At 36.2% G+C, this 20,787-nt stretch overlaps 1 protein-coding gene across 2 annotated transcripts in view; it reads right to left on the bottom strand.

Annotated features, from left to right (window-relative positions):
* Positions 1–20,787, bottom strand: part of LOC117325244 (E3 ubiquitin-protein ligase Rnf220-like) — a 68,068-nt gene that overhangs the window by 10,174 nt on the left and 37,107 nt on the right. For both annotated transcript variants that reach the window (XM_033881343.1, XM_033881345.1), the window contains exons 3-7: positions 19,709–19,751; positions 16,037–16,111; positions 6,623–6,665; positions 1,619–1,734; positions 1,241–1,361 (exon numbers count right to left, since the gene is read on the bottom strand). In XM_033881343.1, coding sequence (XP_033737234.1) covers positions 1,241–1,361; positions 1,619–1,734; positions 6,623–6,665; positions 16,037–16,111; positions 19,709–19,751 — 398 coding nt within the window. The remainder of the gene's footprint in view (positions 1–1,240; positions 1,362–1,618; positions 1,735–6,622; positions 6,666–16,036; positions 16,112–19,708; positions 19,752–20,787) is intronic.

Genomic DNA, 20,787 nt, shown 5'->3' with positions numbered 1-20,787 from the left:
AAGTTTTTTTTTAAATTGCACTTATTTTGACCCTTGCCCATAAGCCCCTGGGAGTCGGTCAGTGCCAATATGCACATACTATTCAAAAGACATCCCATACTGATAATTTTTACTATGTTTGTATTTTTCCAAAGGCATATAATTCACAATTTTTGTTGACCTATAGCAATGGAAGCTTCCTGCCAAATTTCATTGAATTTGATTTTTGAGAAGAAGTTGAAAAAGTAAATTGCTTACAGAGGCACAACACAAGATGGACAATGACAGACAAAAGGCGATTAGAATTGGTCACTTCAGACTTCGCCCTGTAGAGTAACCAAGACCCACATATATTCTCCCTGAACTAAACTTGGCCCTTAACTAGGACAGAAACATTCGAGTGGACAGTATGTATTGTAAGATATTCTTGGTCCTAATAATGCTTGACGGTCACCCTGTACACACCTGAGATGGATAGAAACATTCGAGTGGACAGTATGTATTGTAAGATATTCCTGGTCCTAATAATGCTTGACGGCCACCCTGTACACACCTGAGATGGATAGAAACATTCGGGTGGACAGTATGTATTGTTAGATATTCCTGGTCCTAATAATGCTTGACAGTCACCCTGTACACACCTGAGAGGGACAGGAACATTCAAGTGGACAGTATGTATTGTTAGATATTCCTGGTCCTAATAATGCTTGACAGTCCACCCTATACACACCTGAGATGGACAGGAACATTCAAGTGGACAGTAAGTATTGTTAGATATTCCTGGTCCTAATAATGCTTGACAGTCACCCTGTACACACCTGAGATGGATAGAAACATTCGGGTGGACAGTATGTATTGTTAGATATTCCTGGTCCTAATAATGCTTGACGGTCACCCTGTACACACCTGAGATGGATAGAACATTCAGGGTGGACAGTATGTATTGTTAGATATTCCTGGTCCTAATAATAATCCTTGACGGTCACCCTGTACACACCTGAGATGGATAGAAACATTCGGGTGGATAGTATGTATTGTTAGATATTCCTGATCCTATTAATGCTTGACGGCCACCCTTTTCCCCCCTGAGATGGATAAAAACATTCGGGTGGACAGTAAGTATTGTTAGATATTCCTGGTCGTAATAATACTTGACGGCCACCCTGTACACACCTGAGAGGGACAGGAACATTCGGGTGGACAGTAAGTATTGTTAGATATTCCTGGTCATGATAATGCTTGACAGTCACCCTATACACACCTGAGAAGCCCCCTTGTAACATGGTAGTAGCTCTGATCCTTGTCTGTCCTGCCCAGGTATATTCCTCATAAGTGTCTCCATCCCCCTCCACATCCACCGGCTCATCCTCAATTTCATTACGCTACAGATCAATAATTCAATGTTAATTATATATATATAAATGCAAATAAAAAAATAATCATATATCATATCCTTTAGCAGTGTCTTGATTGATATGTTTACTTGATAAATATAAAAACCTCTCACTTTGACCTGTAAACTGTAACTTACCTCTAGCTGTAACTATGACGTTTCCTCTGATAATATTTCTTTTGCAAATAATCATTCAACTTTGAATAAGATTTTAAATTTTTTCCCCAAAGTAGAGAATTGTTGTACCTTTTTAAGACACATCTCCACATGGCCATTGAGTTCCTCTGGTGTACCACTGAGTCTCTCATTACAGATAGGACAAACAGTCTCCTCTGTCTTCTTCTTCCTTGTCCTACTTCGACCTGTTATCATAGATATTGTATCTGAGTCAGACTACCAATGATGTAGTATTGTACCAACATGATGTAGTATTGTACCAGTGAACTGTGTACCAACACGATGTAGTATTGTACCAGTGAACTGTGTACCAACATGATGTAGTATTGTACCAACATGATGTAGTATGTACCAGTGAACTGTGTACCAACATGATGTAGTATTGTACCAGTGAACTGTGTACCAACACGATGTAGTATTGTACCAACATGATGTAGTATTGTACCAGTGAACTGTGTACCAACATGATGTAGTATTGTACCAACATGATGTAGTATTGTACCAGTGAACTGTGTACCAACATGATGTAGTATTGTACCAGTGAACTGTGTACCAACACGATGTAGTATTGTACCAACATGATGTAGTATTGTACCAGTGAACTGTGTACCAACATGATGTAGTATTGTACCAACATGATGTAGTTTGTACCAGTGAACTGTGTACCAACACGATGTAGTATTGTACCAGTGAACTGTGTACCAACATGATGTAGTATTGTACCAACACGATGTAGTATTGTACCAACATGATGTAGTATTGTACCAACATGATGTAGTATTGTACCAGTGAACTGTGTACAAACATGATGTAGTATTGTACCAACATGATGTAGTATTGTACCAGTGAACTGTGTACAAACATGATGTAGTATTGTACCAACACGATGTAGTATTGTACCAACATGATGTAGTATTGTACCAGTGAACTGTGTACCAACATGATGTAGTATTGTACCAGTGAACTGTGTACCAACATGACATAGTATTGTACCAACATGATGTAGTATTGTACCAACATGATGTAGTATTGTACCAGTGAACTGTGTACCAACATGATGTAGTATTGTACCAACATGATGTAGTATTGTACCAGTGAACTGTGTACCAACAAGATGTAGTATTGTACCAGTGAACTGTGTACCAACATGATGTAGTATTGTACCAGTGAACTGTGAACCAACATGATGTAGTATTGTACCAGTGAACTGTGTACCAACATGATGTAGTATTGTACCAACATGATGTAGTATTGTACCAACATGATGTAGTATTGTACCAGTGAACTGTGTACCAACATGATGTAGTATTGTACCAACACGATGTAGTATTGTACCAGTGAACTGTGTACCAATATGATGTAGTATTGTACCAGTGAACTGTGTACCAACATGATGTAGTATTGTACCAGTGAACTGTGTACCAACATGATGTAGTATTGTACCAGTGAACTGTGTACCAACATGATGTAGTATTGTACCAACATGATGTAGTATTGTACCAACATGATGTAGTATTGTACCAGTGAACTGTGTACCAACACGATGTAGTATTGTACCAACATGATGTAGTATTGTACTAACATGATGTAGTATTGTACCAACACGATGTAGTATTGTACCAGTGAACTGTGTACCAACACGATGTAGTATTGTACCAACATGATGTAGTATTGATGCGATGTATCTGATGGGTATAAAATAAAGATGTATATAGGGAAGCCTAGATGGGTATAAACATGTATATAGGGAAGCCTAGATGGGTATAAACATGTATATAGGGAAGTCTAGATGGGTATAAACATGTATATAGGGAAGTCTAGATGGGTATAAACATGTATATAGGGAAGCCTAGATGGGTATAAACATGTATATAGGGAAGCCTAGATGGGTATAAACATGTATATAGGGAAGTCTAGATGGGTATAAACATGTATATAGGGAAGCCTAGATGGGTATAAACATGTATATAGGGAAGTCTAGATGTATCTGATGGGTATAAACATGTATATAGGGAAGTCTAGATGGGTATAAACATGTATATAGGGAAGCCTAGATGTATCTGATGGGTATAACCATGTATATAGGGAAGTCTAGATGGGTATAAACATGTATATAGGGAAGTCTAGATGTATCTGATGGGTATAAACATGTATATAGGGAAGTCTAGATGGGTATAAACATGTATATAGGGAAGCCTAGATGTATCTGATGGGTATAACCATGTATATAGGGAAGTCTAGATGTATCTGATGGGTATAAACATGTATATAGGGAAGCCTAGATGGGTATAAACATGTATATAGGGAAGCCTAGATGGGTATAAACATGTATATAGGGAAGCCTAGATGTATATGATGGGTATAAACATGTATATAGGGAAGTCTAGATGGGTATAAACATGTATATAGGGAAGCCTAGATGGGTATAAACATGTATATAGGGAAGTCTAGATGGGTATAAACATGTATATAGGGAAGCCTAGATGGGTATAAACATGTATATAGGGAAGTCTAGATGTATCTGATGGGTATAAACATGTATATAGGGAAGCCTAGATGGGTATAAACATGTATATAGGGAAGTCTAGATGGGTATAAACATGTATATAGGGAAGCCTAGATGGGTATAAACATGTATATAGGGAAGTCTAGATGTATCTGATGGGTATAAACATGTATATAGGGAAGCCTAGATGGGTATAAACATGTATATAGGGAAGTCTAGATGGGTATAAACATGTATATAGGGAAGCCTAGATGGGTATAAACATGTATATAGGGAAGTCTAGATGTATCTGATGGGTATAAACATGTATATAGGGAAGTCTAGATGGGTATAAACATGTATATAGGGAAGCCTAGATGTATCTGATGGGTATAACCATGTATATAGGGAAGTCTAGATGGGTATAAACATGTATATAGGGAAGTCTAGGTGGGTATAAACATGTATATAGGGAAGCCTAGATGGGTATAAACATGTATATAGGGAAGTCTAGATGGGTATAAACATGTATATAGGGAAGTCTAGATGGGTATAAACATGTATATAGGGAAGTCTAGATGGGTATAAACATGTATATAGGGAAGTCTAGATGGGTATAAACATGTATATAGGGAAGTCTAGGTGGGTATAAACATGTATATAGGGAAGCCTAGGTGGGTATAAACATGTATATAGGGAAGCCTAGATGGGTATAAACATGTATATAGGGAAGTCTAGATGGGTATAAACATGTATATAGGGAAGTCTAGATGGGTATAAACATGTATATAGGGAAGTCTAGATGGGTATAAACATGTATATAGGGAAGCCTAGATGGGTATAAACATGTATATAGGGAAGTCTAGATGTATCTGATGGGTATAAACATGTATATAGGGAAGTCTAGATGGGTATAAACATGTATATAGGGAAGTCTAGATGGGTATAAACATGTATATAGGGAAGCCTAGATGTATCTGATGGGTATAAACATGTATATAGGGAAGTCTAGATGGGTATAAACATGTATATAGGGAAGTCTAGATGTATCTGATGGGTATAAACATGTATATAGGGAAGTCTAGATGGGTATAAACATGTATATAGGGAAGCCTAGATGGGTATAAACATGTATATAGGGAAGCCTAGATGTATATGATGGGTATAAACATGTATATAGGGAAGTCTAGATGGGTATAAACATGTATATAGGGAAGCCTAGATGGGTATAAACATGTATATAGGGAAGTCTAGATGGGTATAAACATGTATATAGGGAAGCCTAGATGGGTATAAACATGTATATAGGGAAGCCTAGATGGGTATAAACATGTATATAGGGAAGCCTAGATGGGTATAAACATGTATATAGGGAAGTCTAGATGGGTATAAACATGTATATAGGGAAGCCTAGATGGGTATAAACATGTATATAGGGAAGTCTAGATGTATCTGATGGGTATAAACATGTATATAGGGAAGTCTAGATGGGTATAAACATGTATATAGGGAAGTCTAGATGGGTATAAACATGTATATAGGGAAGCCTAGATGGGTATAAACATGTATATAGGGAAGTCTAGATGTATCTGATGGGTATAAACATGTATATAGGGAAGCCTAGATGGGTATAAACATGTATATAGGGAAGTCTAGATGGGTATAAACATGTATATAGGGAAGCCTAGATGGGTATAAACATGTATATAGGGAAGCCTAGATGGGTATAAACATGTATATAGGGAAGTCTAGATGGGTATAAACATGTATATAGGGAAGCCTAGATGGGTATAAACATGTATATAGGGAAGCCTAGATGGGTATAAACATGTATATAGGGAAGTCTAGATGGGTATAAACATGTATATAGGGAAGCCTAGATGGGTATAAACATGTATATAGGGAAGTCTAGATGGGTATAAACATGTATATAGGGAAGCCTAGATGGGTATAAACATGTATATAGGGAAGTCTAGATGGGTATAAACATGTATATAGGGAAGCCTAGATGGGTATAAACATGTATATAGGGAAGCCTAGATGCCAATGTTTGAATACCTGTAATAATATGTAATGTTTACAGTAATTTATGAATTCTGTCATTTGGTGGCAATAATAATGCATTTCCATTGTAATGATATGACATTTTGACAACAACCCCAGTCAGACACAGCTATTATTAAGTCACTCTGCGACATCACTGTTCTCAGTTTAAATGGGAAAATACAAACATAATCAATAACATTTAATGTAAAGTTTAATGTGATTTTTTTTCTTTTTAAATTAAATGACCTGAAATAAAAGGTAAGACCCAAAGGAAAAAATGGCCCAGGTACATATGATATTTCACAATTAATTATTTATTTGACACAATCTAGACCGCACATCTTGTCGGCTCTTTGGTAACCGTAGTAATTAGTCTGTTTCCTCGACACTACTATGAAATCAGTAACACCCAGTGGCATCCACTTGTTTTTATCACAAGCCTCAATCAAAATTCCCGGAGTACATCAGCCCCAGTAGTGACAAAATTCAGACAGTCTTTTGAGCACACGATTCTGATGTAAATGAACACACTGACAACTTACTAGTGAGCCGGGCTTGCCGATTACATTTGATCCTCTGGTACGTCTGTAAAGAAAAAAAAAATTTCCATACGATTACGTTCACGACTCACTGCTTCTACACCTCCGAACAAAGCTTGTTTTCTACAGGCAATTTCTGCTGAAAAGGCGCCTGACATTTTCACAGGTCCAGGACGGTATATACTGCCAAAAGGGACTGTCTCAGTTACCATCACAGGACAATATACCCCAGATAACATATCACACCGGCCATAAGTCATAGGCCACAACCACCCCGCACACACAAAGCTCCGATACGTGCTAAATAGGCATTACCATATCGCCAAACGTTTAGGTTACATCTACATGTGTATTAAGTTAAAAGCCCTGTATGTCAACCTTCAGATCACAAGTAATAGTGCCTTTTGAGTGGAGATCATAAAGATATCATTATCCTTATATATATTAATTTTAGGAAGCAACTGTATGGCCTTTACAATACGCTAATGACTGCTGTATCGTAATATTTCATTACTATATGTCACCGAAGGTTCTAGTTACCAACAGCTGATGTACTCTGTTGCTACCTACCGTACTTTATACTGAAGATCACAAGTAACTTCTCCCCCATTACAGCCCTATAATTATCATAACATACATTATCTAGTAGGGTACAACCATCTACAATGATTCAACAAACCATAGTTACAGTATACTTTATTAACTTTAACATGTTTGAATCGAGTTATAAGATATTTGCTACACACTTTCTGACAGTTAAAGTCAGTTTAAGGAGTAAAGAAACCAAGAGGCTCATGGAGCCTGTATTACTATAGGGTATACATCATTAACTATATCAAATTTTGACCTTGAACCAATTAGTCAAGGTCACTTTTTGTCTCGCATTTGCGAGAGTCTAAGTACAAAAGCGATTATAATGCAAATCTGGCATATACTTATATCTATATCTATAACCATCCACATGCACATTTCAGATTCAGAATTTGAACTAAAATTACCGTTAATTGTACTTTGTTAATTAATTGTACAATGTAAAATTTCCCATTTAGCTGGGGGTTGACCTTAATTTCTCAAAAAGTCCATGTGCTGTCATAACCAAACCTGGATTATACTTTCATCTTTGCATTTTGTTACTGATTAGTTATACAATGTGAATAAGTTTTAGTGCGATAAGTTGGGTATGATGATGTGGTTGTAGTTATACAATGTGAATAAGTTTTAGTGCGATAAGTTGGGTATGATGATGTGGTTGTAGTTATACAATGTGAATAAGTTTTAGTGCGATAAGTTGGGTATGATGATGTGGTTGTAGTTATACAATGTGAATAAGTTTTAGTGCGATAAGTTGGGTATGATGATGTGGTTGTAGTTATACAATGTGAGTAAGTTTTAGTGCGATAAGTTGGGTATGATGATGTGGTTGGTGTTGAGCCTTTTTCCTTATGTATACAATGTATGTGTGTTATTATAAAAGATAGCAAATATAATAAATACCACATGTTGACTTAATTCAAATGGTAGCGGAGACACACGAAACATTATATGATTACGTGTAAATCTTATTTAAAATTTACACGACTATGGACTCGATGTTGAATAGTCTTATACTGTTACTGAACTCTATTGGTTACAAAGATACTCAAATGTTTCCTCTGGCCCCTATGACTTTCTTGATTCATATCTAAACAATACTGATAGCAAATTTGACCCCTGAACCATGCAAGGATGTGAGTCTAGGTAATTTATTTAATTTAACCACCCGACAAGTAATTATAATAGCTGTTCACTCAGCTACCTAAGCTAATTCACGGTCATCATATTTGACCCCAAAGATCTTGCATCATAAAAGAAGACAATGTCATTCATATGATTGTTGAGGACAATGTCATTCATATGATTGTTGAGGACAATGTCATTCATATGATTGTTGAGGACAATGTCATTCATATGATTGTTGAGGACAATGTTATTTATTTGATTATAGAGGACAATGTGATTTAGTTAAAAAAGCTAATAGTGGTTCATCCAGTAATGTACACATCCAATATATTTACTTTATGTTTGAAGGTTTTTTTTAATGTTTCGCTCCCCAAATCTTTAAAATACAATCTCTATGTTAACAATGTAATATAAAAATGTTCCTTTTTTACCTATAAGTGTTGTAACCCTGGTAAATAGCAGCCACAATATACCACTCGGCTAACAATGTCTTCTCTCCAGGTCGACAGGATGAGCGTAAGACTAGTAAGCCAGAGGTTCCTGGTTCGATCCTAGTGGAGGCAGTGATTTAAATTAACTGCTACATATCATTAATCTATTTCACCATTCAGCTGGGTTTTTTTTGTTTTTGTGTGTGTGTGTTTTTTTGTTTTTTGTTTCTAAACAAAACAGCAATTATATGTTCTCAGTAACCAAAAAGTTAAACAGAAGGAAAGTTTGCCATCAAATTCTATCCAACAGCGTAGGTTGATTAAGTTACCTGTATTTCATCCCTGATTACCTGTACCAGTTTATTAGTACAGTCATTAGTCACGAGTCGATACGTACACTGCCTCCTACCTTTCTGGACACTGGACGTCCCGTTATCTCACATTAATCAGCAGACTTAAGTATTTAAAAATCTATTATCCAAAAAACGCAAATAGAATTCTTCAAAAGAAGTGATAATTTTTTGATGTTATCTTGAATTACTTTACTTCTTTAATTACAAATTAATTAAGAATATCTTCTGACTACCTTCATACAGAAAAAAAAATCTGATAGTACGATTAATAAATAGAGATCTGTTGATTTCTATGCATAAGTAACCCTCAAGTGTGGCGGCTCTAGGGAACCTGATCTCCGGGATCCATCGCTATGGAGAAGTAAAAAAAAATCTGTGGACTACAGGTAAAGGGTGGTCTTCTTGAACCATTCATCATAAATAATTCTCTTCACCAAGCCTCATCTTACCAATCTAAGATTTTTTGGCAATAACATCATGATTCTATAAATGTATAAATACCTACCAGACAAGACACTAATTATACAAGACAAACGGCGCTATAATTACACTTAATCGTTTAATGCTCGTAAAAAAATAATCACCCACACCTCCAGAGAATGCCATAGAATTTGTACTTTAAAGACAACTAGGCTCATCTTTCGTTTTAATTTGAGAAACTCTACGGGAACAAAAAAACAGCCATGGGCAGATTATACTTGAAGACATGCGACATCGCTGTCGTCGCAGTTCATGGCAGATACCAAACAAAGGCATTTCCGTGATATTGTCAATCAGATTAAATCTCAGGACGACTTGGAAAATAAATGGGTGAAAATCTTACGGGACCCAGGTACCTGCATAGATCAAAGATGAACTTAAGATGACATCCATGATAACAGGAAAAAAAATGTTGCCACACTAAGCCACTAAGCATAATCTGATACACACCCCACTTTGTACGGATGGACTGCACCGTTGCGTAATACTGACTGATGTGACAAACCAGATTCAAGGGTCACGTTTCCCTAATCATACTAGATCACTTTTTTCAAAGCTTTTATTTAATGTCTAGAGGCAACAGATGTATTTAAAGAGCAATTTTCAAAAATAAATTTGAACTACCAATTAGAAGGTGAAGCCTACGATATGCCTTGTGAGGAGTTTTATCAATTCATGTAGCAGTACTTATTTATAAGACATTCTCAAACTACCCGTCTTGAAGTACATGAATTGGCAATTTTATTTTAGAAAATTAAATCAAATTGTGGTAATTAATTATGTGAGATTAAGTAAGCTGTAATTATATTCACTCCTGTTTTGATGAGAAGAGTTATGATTGTTGCGACTTTACGGACCACCAGATAAGTATTTCTACGTTGCTAGATACAATGTACCTGTATCTGTTACATCATGTATAAAGCAAAGGCTTAGATCAGAAATGTCACACGACATGTAGGTTTGTAATAAATATGTTATAATCATCTTTTGGTCTGTTCATAATGAAACGCTTAAAATAGAGCAACACATACGTTACAATAGGGGTATAAATATCAGGAATTTCTGCCATAAAACATTAAGAAATATTTTCTTTTTAAACTGAGTTAATTACATATCCAACCAGCATCAAAAGAATTTCGGATCAAAGAATCTTTAGATTTTTTTTTTTAACTTATGTCCCTTAATACCTTTGGAGTTGTTTCCCTTGTCATGGTATAATCATGCATGTGACCATTTAAATTCTTTTGTATTTGAGCATATAAAAAATATATATTTCTACATCAAAGAGAATACAAAAAAAAACAAAAAAAAAAACTTGTTTACCAAAAGTAAGTATTTCTGCACATTTAAAAAAAAAGTAGTTTTTAATTTTCAAATATTTTTACAGATAATTTTTTGAAAAATGCTGCTTACAATATTAAGTAAATGATAATTCCTGAGTATTGTATAACAGAAATAAGTCTACAAAACGTGTCGCAAGGTGCCACAGATCAGACAAGAATCAATTTGACAAGGACTAGTACTTTGAGGGGTTAACTGACTATTGTAAGAATGTGACGTCTGTACAATGGTAGTAAATATATATGATTAACACTACAAATTTATGGTTAGTGTAAATTACAATGCCACCTATTTTGGTCAGCCCTAATGGTAATGACTCTGTACCAATCACCAGGACCTAATTAATGAGATAATGTACAACCCTACCTGACACCACACAATGCAAGAATATTGAGCGGCCATATTTGTTCACACCTAAATGACAGATCGTGGAGAAAAACTTGCTGCAGTCACAATAGAAGTAATTATCACTACCAATTTTGAAATTGAAAACACAAAACATCAGTGTTGGTTGAATACTGTAGGACAGGATGATACATTCACCTGTCAAAATTTCAAGTATATGGTGAAAACATATACCCCGGGTCTGGTATCCGCGGTGACCACATGAACCAGTCATCAATGTGCTCAGCCATCTCCGCTCTGACAGGCCACAGTCTCAACAGTCGCACAAATTGTTTACAAAAACTTTGTCTTCATTTTGTTTCTACGGTATGCATTCATGGGTCAATTAATGTAATGACCTCAACTGAATGGAGCTGTACTCCGTTTCCTCGAGTTGTCGCTTCAGACAATCCGGGTAAACCAGTAACCAGCAATAATATCTAGATCATTAGTCTGTCCATCTGTCCTGATAGGATCATACCAAGTCCACATATTGTACAAAGTCTGAATTCAACCATGCATGTGATACAGAATACATGTGGAAATTTATTAGTAATGGATTTAAATTGTTCTTCCAAATATAAATATTATTAGGCCCTAGCTTCATAAATGTTGCTTAACTAAAAAGTTTTCCATAGGAAAGCATTATTGGGTTTTAGTAAAAAATATCTTTGTTAAGGAACTTTCTTTAAATCTTCTGATGCGATATGAAAGTTCAGGAATGAAACAGGGCCTGGTTGTAACCCGATGTAATTCACCTTTGAATGTTTGTCTAATCATTTATATCACTAATAAATACATATATATACATATATATATACCACAAACAACTGAATCTTATATAAAATCTTATTTTTTTCTCTCATAGTACATTTTGTATCACTGAAATCATGAAGCTATGAAACTATTTAATATTTCAAAACCGACTTGAATATTAATCAGACGATGATTCCATTTCAGCAAAAAGCCTTGTAATAAAATCCAACAAAACATCATATCCTCAATATGTAACATTTGATGTCATTCATATAAGCCAGAATAAACATGATTCTAGTCATAGATAAAAATTCAGTGCTATGCTATCCATCAAACATCTCATAATCTGTTTAGTAGAATTCATATTATCTACATTTCGAAATTGGGAAAAGAAACCAATTTGGTAAAATACACCTGAAAAATGATCTCACACTTAAAATAAATGCAAATGCACTTTAATAAATCAAAGTTTTTAATTTCTACTTGAGAAATCTTTTCAAATGCTTAAATTTTTTACTTTCACATTACAACTCAAGTTCAAACTTTTTAAATCTCAATCAGAAAGTGCAAAGGTACTTTTAGTTCCATTAAGTTGAGCAGACGTGACAATCACGGTTCTACCAGCACCGAGAATTTCATATATATTTTTTCAACCGAGTAATGGTACTTTTATTTATTTCACTTAATTCATGAGTAATTCAATTGTGTATCAAAAAATAGGAGAATAAGCTGTGAGGAATTTTATTTGACATAGTATATGGCGGTGGCAACCCTTTAATGTTGGATCATCTAATCCATGGGGAGTTATTCTACTTTATTTGTGTACTTATAACGTTGATGTAACTATACAAGTCTATTATCACACGGATTGCTGACAAATCTTGGCGTATTTCCTATCAAAACCTGACTAATTACCTTCAAAAGTCGGCTGATAGAGCCAATTACTTTGTTCTTATTGACAACAACTTATCACTAGATTTTCAACTGATCACTTTCATTTTATGTCACTCAGACAAGGCATATTTCTTGATTATGAAATTATCAGCTACTCCATTTGACTACTTGGTCGAGCCTGTAATGCATCTAATCTGTAATGAAGAAAAACTTTGGGGCCCACTCATGCCGCTACTTAACACTTAATCCTATTCAGTGATAACACCACAGTATTTGATGTCTCTCGACAACCAGACAACATGCTCACAATTTCTCGCTTTCTTCTTCATGGCCCAGGTTAGACTGTGACCAGGATCCTGACCACAGCATTTAACAGCAGATTACACTTGGTCAACATAAAGGTTCCATTTTGTCAGACAGGCTTTATGCCCTTTGTACAAACATTTCAAGTATTCTGCCTGAATTTTTAACATTATCATTACAGAGGGAGGGGTATTCTAACAATGGACTGCAACATGACCTCCACACAGTGCAGCATTTTGTCAATTCTTCTTCCAAATTAAGAGATTTTTGTGTGCCAGCTCTACAAATTAACTACATAATCAATCGTGAGCAAGCACTTGATAATCACCCTACCCAGACAAATTACTATACATGTATACTAATCGTGGGCCATCAGGTCTCTCGTGGGAAACAAAACTTGCCTTCTGTATTAAAAACAAAAATAGAAAAGAACTTTTGAACATATTCTTTAAAAAACGCTGTATTTTAATTTCCTTATACAACTTTAATTTCAAACTCAAGACTGTAATTTTTATGATAAATATAGACAACCACAGTATTTTAAACTACATCATTAATGTCTCCCCCATGTTCCCTCCCAGTGGTGAAAAACACTGAATGATTATAAATTATTGTGACAGAATTCAATAAACAAAAAAAAATTGCAAATATTTTTTCCAATATCTTGTAATGAGGTGTTAGATAGGGAAAAATGGAAACACTAATTGGTAGATTAAACATGGAATTGATGGTTGTGTTGTGGTCACACAAAGCTTTCTCTGAGCACCAACTTTTCAGAATTACATCAGTCTACTAGTCTGTAATTATCTCACCAAAAAAACAAACACACTTACAATACAATATACACACTGTATTTACCTTATCAAACACACATTGCTTTCCAATAAATAATTCTCAATCACTCTTTTGTCAGCCAATCCTGACAGTACACTTTCAGTCTTTCCTAACTTCGCACCTGGTAAATTTCTCTAAATAATTACTACTTTCTCAGAGAGGCACTGGCCACATACAGTAATGTATGATTATTTTGAGGTGAGCGCTACCGCCCTAGTTGAGTGAGCATATCGAATTAACAGTGCCCTCTATTGCACACCTACCTAAGAACACTTTATCTAACCCCCACCTTCTCATTCAACTTGTTTTATTAAGTGATATTGAAAAAAAGTAATTGACAAATGAACATCAGATTCTGTACCTGGTACACAGACTCTGTACTATAGGAGAGGGTACATGTCTATTTGAACAATCTATGAAAAGAACTTGCATTATTAAAATGGTTTACTATAAAATATCAATGTACTTCCTTCATCAATTACTATTAATGTATTTAAGCCATGTAAATCTTGGCGAGTATGGTTGCCTAGTCCTATCCTCAGACAGCACATCCTCTGATGGTACCTTGAGCTATCACAGAATAATTGGTCTTATGTCCACTGGTACAAATCCCTATAGATTTTTTTCCATCAAGACCGAGACAGATAAAATGTAACGTGGATCAGAATTGAATTTCGTAATTTGAGCAAAATGCTGTAAAAGACTGTCTTGGTCACTGATTTTACTCCGTACCTACCTAGTCACATCTGTGACCAAGTCTATACTCACTATTTAATGGGACAATTTAACTTTTTCTCAAATTCTAGGATCCGGTGTGATTGTCCCCTTAAGAGTCTAGTATGGACAGTTCTCTATCAGAATAGGGCGACACCCATTAAACGATATGCTATAAATGTTCTGTTCAATAATTGATATGTAAAGGGAAAACCTTCCTAAATCTTTATCTCAATTTAATGGTTAAAGAACAGAATATTTCCAATACATGTCCATGGTACATATGCTAAACCTTATAAAACTGAAAATAATTGAGAAGTGTTGAATTAAAAAAATTGTGTTGACTTAATTTGCTGCCTAGTTGCCACAGAAAGCACCTGCTCCACAAGTTAAGTGGCATCAACACACAAAGCCAGCTCGACCAGGGGCACATGAAAAACGTTGAAATGTAATTGGATTGGAGATTAGATGGGTAGTGATAGAGTAAGATGGGTATTTATGAGTGTATAGGTGGTATAGAGTATAAGTACCCTTTCTAGTTCCAATTTACTGATGACCTTATGTTTCACATTTATTAGGACGGGATGTATAACATGCACTATTACATATATTTGTAAATAATTTCTCAAAGAGTAAAATCTACTGAACAGTAATATTTTAGAACCAAGAAGTAAATTTCTGAAGAAATACATGTACACTATAAAAGTCCAACAGCCCATGTCTCAAACAAACAAAAACTTTTTAAAAACCATGATGGACTTTGAAATGCCCTTTTCTCATATTTTCAATACCCATATCATGTAAGTATATATTGGTACACAATCACGATTATAACTTTTTAATTTAATCCAAAATTATTTTTCAAATTTCATATCTGTGTAAGATGCATAAATTGACAACCATATGTTGGTATTTTTGAGAGAATGTTTACAATCTTTTGATTTTAAAATACATCAGGGAAGGACCTGTACAACGTTGGAGAAATCTAAAGAAATAGATGTCTTACAACACTTGATATTGATATTACGATAGAAATTATATCAAAATTCATGTTGCATTTGATACAGGATGGCAATGTAAACTTATGACAACTCTAGATTTGACAAAACTGCATAGCAATAAAAAAAACATTTTCCAGTAGCCAACCCCATACATCATTGCCTACCAACAGGTATGCTTGATCACATGAACTTCGAGAAAATACTTACATCAAATCTGGACTGTGATGCCACCTCCATGGATGGAGAATCTTTTCCTCGTCGACCAGAAGGAGACGGCAGAGACTGTAAACAATGTAAATGAGAGAAAACAAATTTGAGATTTTTACAATAAATCCACATTTTTGAAAATTAAAAGTCACTCTAGTATAAAGCTAATAATTCAATAGTTTTTGAGTGTTGAGTGTAACTCAACCACTAGACTTTGACTTGACCATTAGACTAACACTTGACCATTAGACTAACACTTGACTTGACCATTAGACTGACATTTGACCTTTAGACTAACATTTGACCTTTTGACTAACATTTGACCATTAGACTGACATTTGACCATTAGACTAACACTTGACCATTAGACTACCATTAGACTTACATATGACACCCATTAGACTGACATATGACACCCATTAGACTCAAGCCTGAGTTGAATATTGATGATTCCACCATAAGAGTAGACTTTGAATCAACCATTAGACTATATATAATAGTGTTTAATAGACTAACCTTTTACATAGACAATATTAGACCATAAGACTAACATTTGACTCAAGTTTTAGACTTGAGTTTGACTTGACCATCAGACTAACACTTGACTTGAGTTTTAGACTTGAGTTTGACTTGACCATCAGACTAACACTTGACTTGAGTTTTAGACTTGAGTTTGACTTGACCATCAGACTAACACTTGACTTGAGTTTTAGACTTGAGTTTGACTTGACCATCAGACTAACACTTGACTTGAGTTTTAGACTTGAGTTTGACTTGACCATCAGACTAACACTTGACTTGAGTTTTAGACTTGAGTTTGACTTGACCATCAGACTAACACTTTACTTGAGTTTTAGACTTGAGTTTGACTTGACCATCAGACTAACACTTTACTTGAGTTTTAGACTTGAGTTTGACTTGACCATCAGACTAACACTTTACTTGAGTTTTAGACTTGAGTTTGACTTGACCATCAGACTAACACTTGACTTGAGTTTTAGACTTGAGTTTGACTTGACCATCAGACTAACACTTGACTTGACTATATATTAGACTTACATTTGACTTGGTAATGTAAGACTTAAATTAGTCTTTACCATTGGAATTTAATTAGTCTTTAATCATGCTAATTTTGAATTAAGTTTGACTCAACCGTAAGACTTTAACATCTGACTTGACAAGCCTAACATAGACAATTCACAACGAGAAACTGATATAATTTAAATGAATTCCACATTTCATTTATATATCTAAAGAACAGACAACATTGTAAAGTACAATTAAGAAAACGCCACATGTTGGCCACCAGTTTTCCTTCATACATGTAACATTAGGAGGTAGGTTGGATTTCCTCCCCATATCAGGGCTGTATTTAAATTCAATCAACATATTAGGCTGCTGTCTACATTGACAACACTCATGGTGGGATTACAGACTACCTGAAACACAATCCTGTCATCACCGTAGTTTCCATTCCCATAATTATTTAACATGTTTTTATTGCAGTTTAACTCACTACCCCAGTTTTTACCTCCCAGAGAAAACTAAGATGAGGTGTTTTTTGTAATTTAGGAATTCGTTATATGACATATTGAGGATATTATACAATGATGAGGACAAAGAAGAAGTTTAAATACCAGACTCCTTTGATAACAATGAGTAAACATATCGGGTTGTGAAATAAACTCACAATACCATTGACTAGCTCTCAGAGAAGGGGAATGGCAAGCCGAACACTTTCAACAAGTCGTAAACTATCGTGTTTCAGACATCTGTACTGTCACCAAATACAACTACAGTATGAACATGATTTGAGGATGACATAAAACTGATGAGTAACGAGCTCAGTTGTGACACAACTTGACAAAACTTTTCAAAAGCTAAACTCGGAACTGCATTTTTCTTTGTGATCTGAGAAGTGTAATAGGATGATAGTCAACAGTATCATTACGTGCCTCAAGGCAAGCTGACGGACATGAAACTTTGACGTTTCAAGTAGGTTTAAAGGTGTCCCCCACAATTCTATTTCCATCTCCATATCCAACTTAAACCATGTGAAATGACCTGTTTTAGACCTATAAACTTCAATGTGTGATACTTAAAACATCACATCCCCACATGTAGGTTTTATAATCAAATAAAATATACATAAAAATCTGATCACTGCTTTCCAAGTAGTTGCAGACTGTTGCTGCAAACCGTGTAAGAACTGGTCTATTTCCTTTGATGTATGACCACATCGTATTGTGCTCTATCCTAAACAGATACCTTACACAGATAAGTGGCAACACAATCTCTAGTCAACTTGTTATTGTCAAGTAATCATCCTAAATTGCGTAATTTTATGATAAATAAACAGTTCATCAAAATACAATGAAAAACGATAAAAGAAATGTGCGGTATGTTTTCTGTCCGACACCAAATTGCAAGGTGAACAGATTTGAGCCTGAAGCAATACCGTATATATACCAATAGCAGAAATGTGAACTATGTTTCCTTCCGACACTGATTTCAGCTTGAAGCAATACTGTATATATACATGTATATCAATAACAGAAATGTGAAGTATGTTTGCCGTCCAAAACCAAGGTGTACAGATTTCAGTTTGAAGCAATACCATATATATACCAATATTGGGGCCCCCTTTCTCCTGCCTCAAGAGTGTCACATCCATCATTCATACATTTGCCATATAATGCTCCAGCCCAAATTTCATCAAAATCTACTTGGGCATTCAGGACTAGTAGAGATTTAAAAGGTTTATCCAAATTTTCCCTATTGGGCCCCGCCCCTCCAGCCCCAGGGGAACTACACCCTCTGTTTATACAACGTTAGATTTCCTTTTCCAAATAATGCTCCAGACCAAATTTCATCAAAATTCATTCAGACGTTCAGGTCCAGTTGGGATTTTATTTTTTTTTACCTCAATTTCCCCTATTAGGACCTTCCCCTCTGGCCTCAGAGGAGCAACACCCTCCATTGATATAAAACTTAGATTGCCTTTGCCAAATGATACTCCAGGCCAAATTTCATCAAAATCTATTCAGGCGTTCAGGAAAAATAGGGATTTAAAGGATTTACCTCAATTTCCATATATTAGGCCCTGCGCATGCCCCCCGCCCCAGGGGAGCCACATCCTCCGTTTATACAATGTTAGATCTCCTTCGCCCAATAATGCTTCAGACCAAATTTCAAAATTCATTTGTGTGTTAGGACAAGTAGGGATCTAAAGGAAATGTTGATGGACCAGGTGAGCTCAAAACTTGTTAATGATAATATTACTACAAAGGGCAATAACTCTGTAAGTTGCTGTCAAATAATTCCCATTTTTGAACTTGTCCGAGATCATGTTGATATATGGCTAAAAATTTCCATCAAACGTGGTTGATATTAACTCCAGTTATCGTGTTCACAAGGTATTGTTGATGGACGGCCAGATGGCTAGAATGCCAGGGTATGGCCTTTATCCCTTCGGACCAGGTGAGCTAACTAGCCAGCAACAGACAGGGATGGAGAGACCTCATTAATGCCCTTAACAACGTAACCTATAACTGTCAGTAGATAATTAGATAACAATTTTCTTTAAATGGGTCAATTATTTTTCTGAAATGGGAATGTTGGCTGCCAAAACAAAATCAGTCAAAAACATGCAATAATATTAAAAGTACTCACCTTTCGACCTTGTGGAGTAGTGTCTCTTGATCTCCTGCCACCCCTAGAAAGACAAGAAGATTTCATTTCACACATGTACAGACCAGAGGACACAGTCGACTCTATTAGGGGACAGGGTTGTCTCTATCAGAGGACAGGGTTGTCTCTATCAGAGGACAGGGTTGTCTCTATCAGAGGACAGGGTTGTCTCTATTAGAGGACATGGTTGTCTCTATCAGAGGACAGGGTTGTCTCTATCAGAGGACAGGGTTGTCTCTATCAGAGGACAGGGTTGTCTCTATTAGAGGACAGGATTGACTCATAGGGGGACAGGGTAGACTCATCAAGGGACATGGTTGTCTCTATCAGAGGACAGGGTTGTCTCTATCAGAGGACAGGATTGACTCATAGGGGACAGGGTTGTCTCTATCAGAGGACAGGGTTGTCTCTATCAGAGGACAGGATTGACTCATAGGGGGACAGGGTTGTCTCTATCAGAGGACAGGGTTGTCTCTATCAGAGGACAGGGTTGACTCATAGGGGGACAGGGTTGTCTCTATCAGAGGACAGGGTTGTCTCTATCAGAGGACAGGGTTGTCTCTATCAGAGGACAGGATGGACTCATAGGGGGACAGGGTTGTCTCTATCAGAGGACAGGGTTGTCTCTATCAGAGGACATGGTTGTCTCTATCAGAGGACAGGGTTGTCTCTATCAGAGGACAGGATGGACTCATAGGGGGACAGGGTTGTCTCTATCAGAGGACAGGGTTGTCTCTATCAGAGGACAGGGTTGTCTCTATCAGAGGACATGGTTGTCTCTATCAGAGGACAGGGTTGTCTCTATCAGAGGACAGGATGGACTCATAGGGGGACAGGGTTGTCTCTATCAGAGGACAGGGTTGTCTCTATCAGAGGACAGGGTTGACTCATAGGGGGACAGGGTTGTCTCTATCAGAGGACAGGATTGTCTCTATCAGAGGACAGGGTTGTCTCTATCAGAGGACAGGGTTGTCTCTATCAGAGGACAGGGTTGTCTCTATCAGAGGACAGGATTGACTCATAGGGGACAGGGTTGTCTCATAGGGGGACAGGATGGACTC

This window comes from Pecten maximus, chromosome 4, assembly GCF_902652985.1.
Source record: "Pecten maximus chromosome 4, xPecMax1.1, whole genome shotgun sequence".
Lineage (NCBI taxonomy): Eukaryota > Metazoa > Mollusca > Bivalvia > Pectinida > Pectinidae > Pecten > Pecten maximus.
The sequence above is the reverse complement of the archived record's forward strand: the minus strand, read 5'-3'. Positions and strand labels throughout refer to the sequence as shown.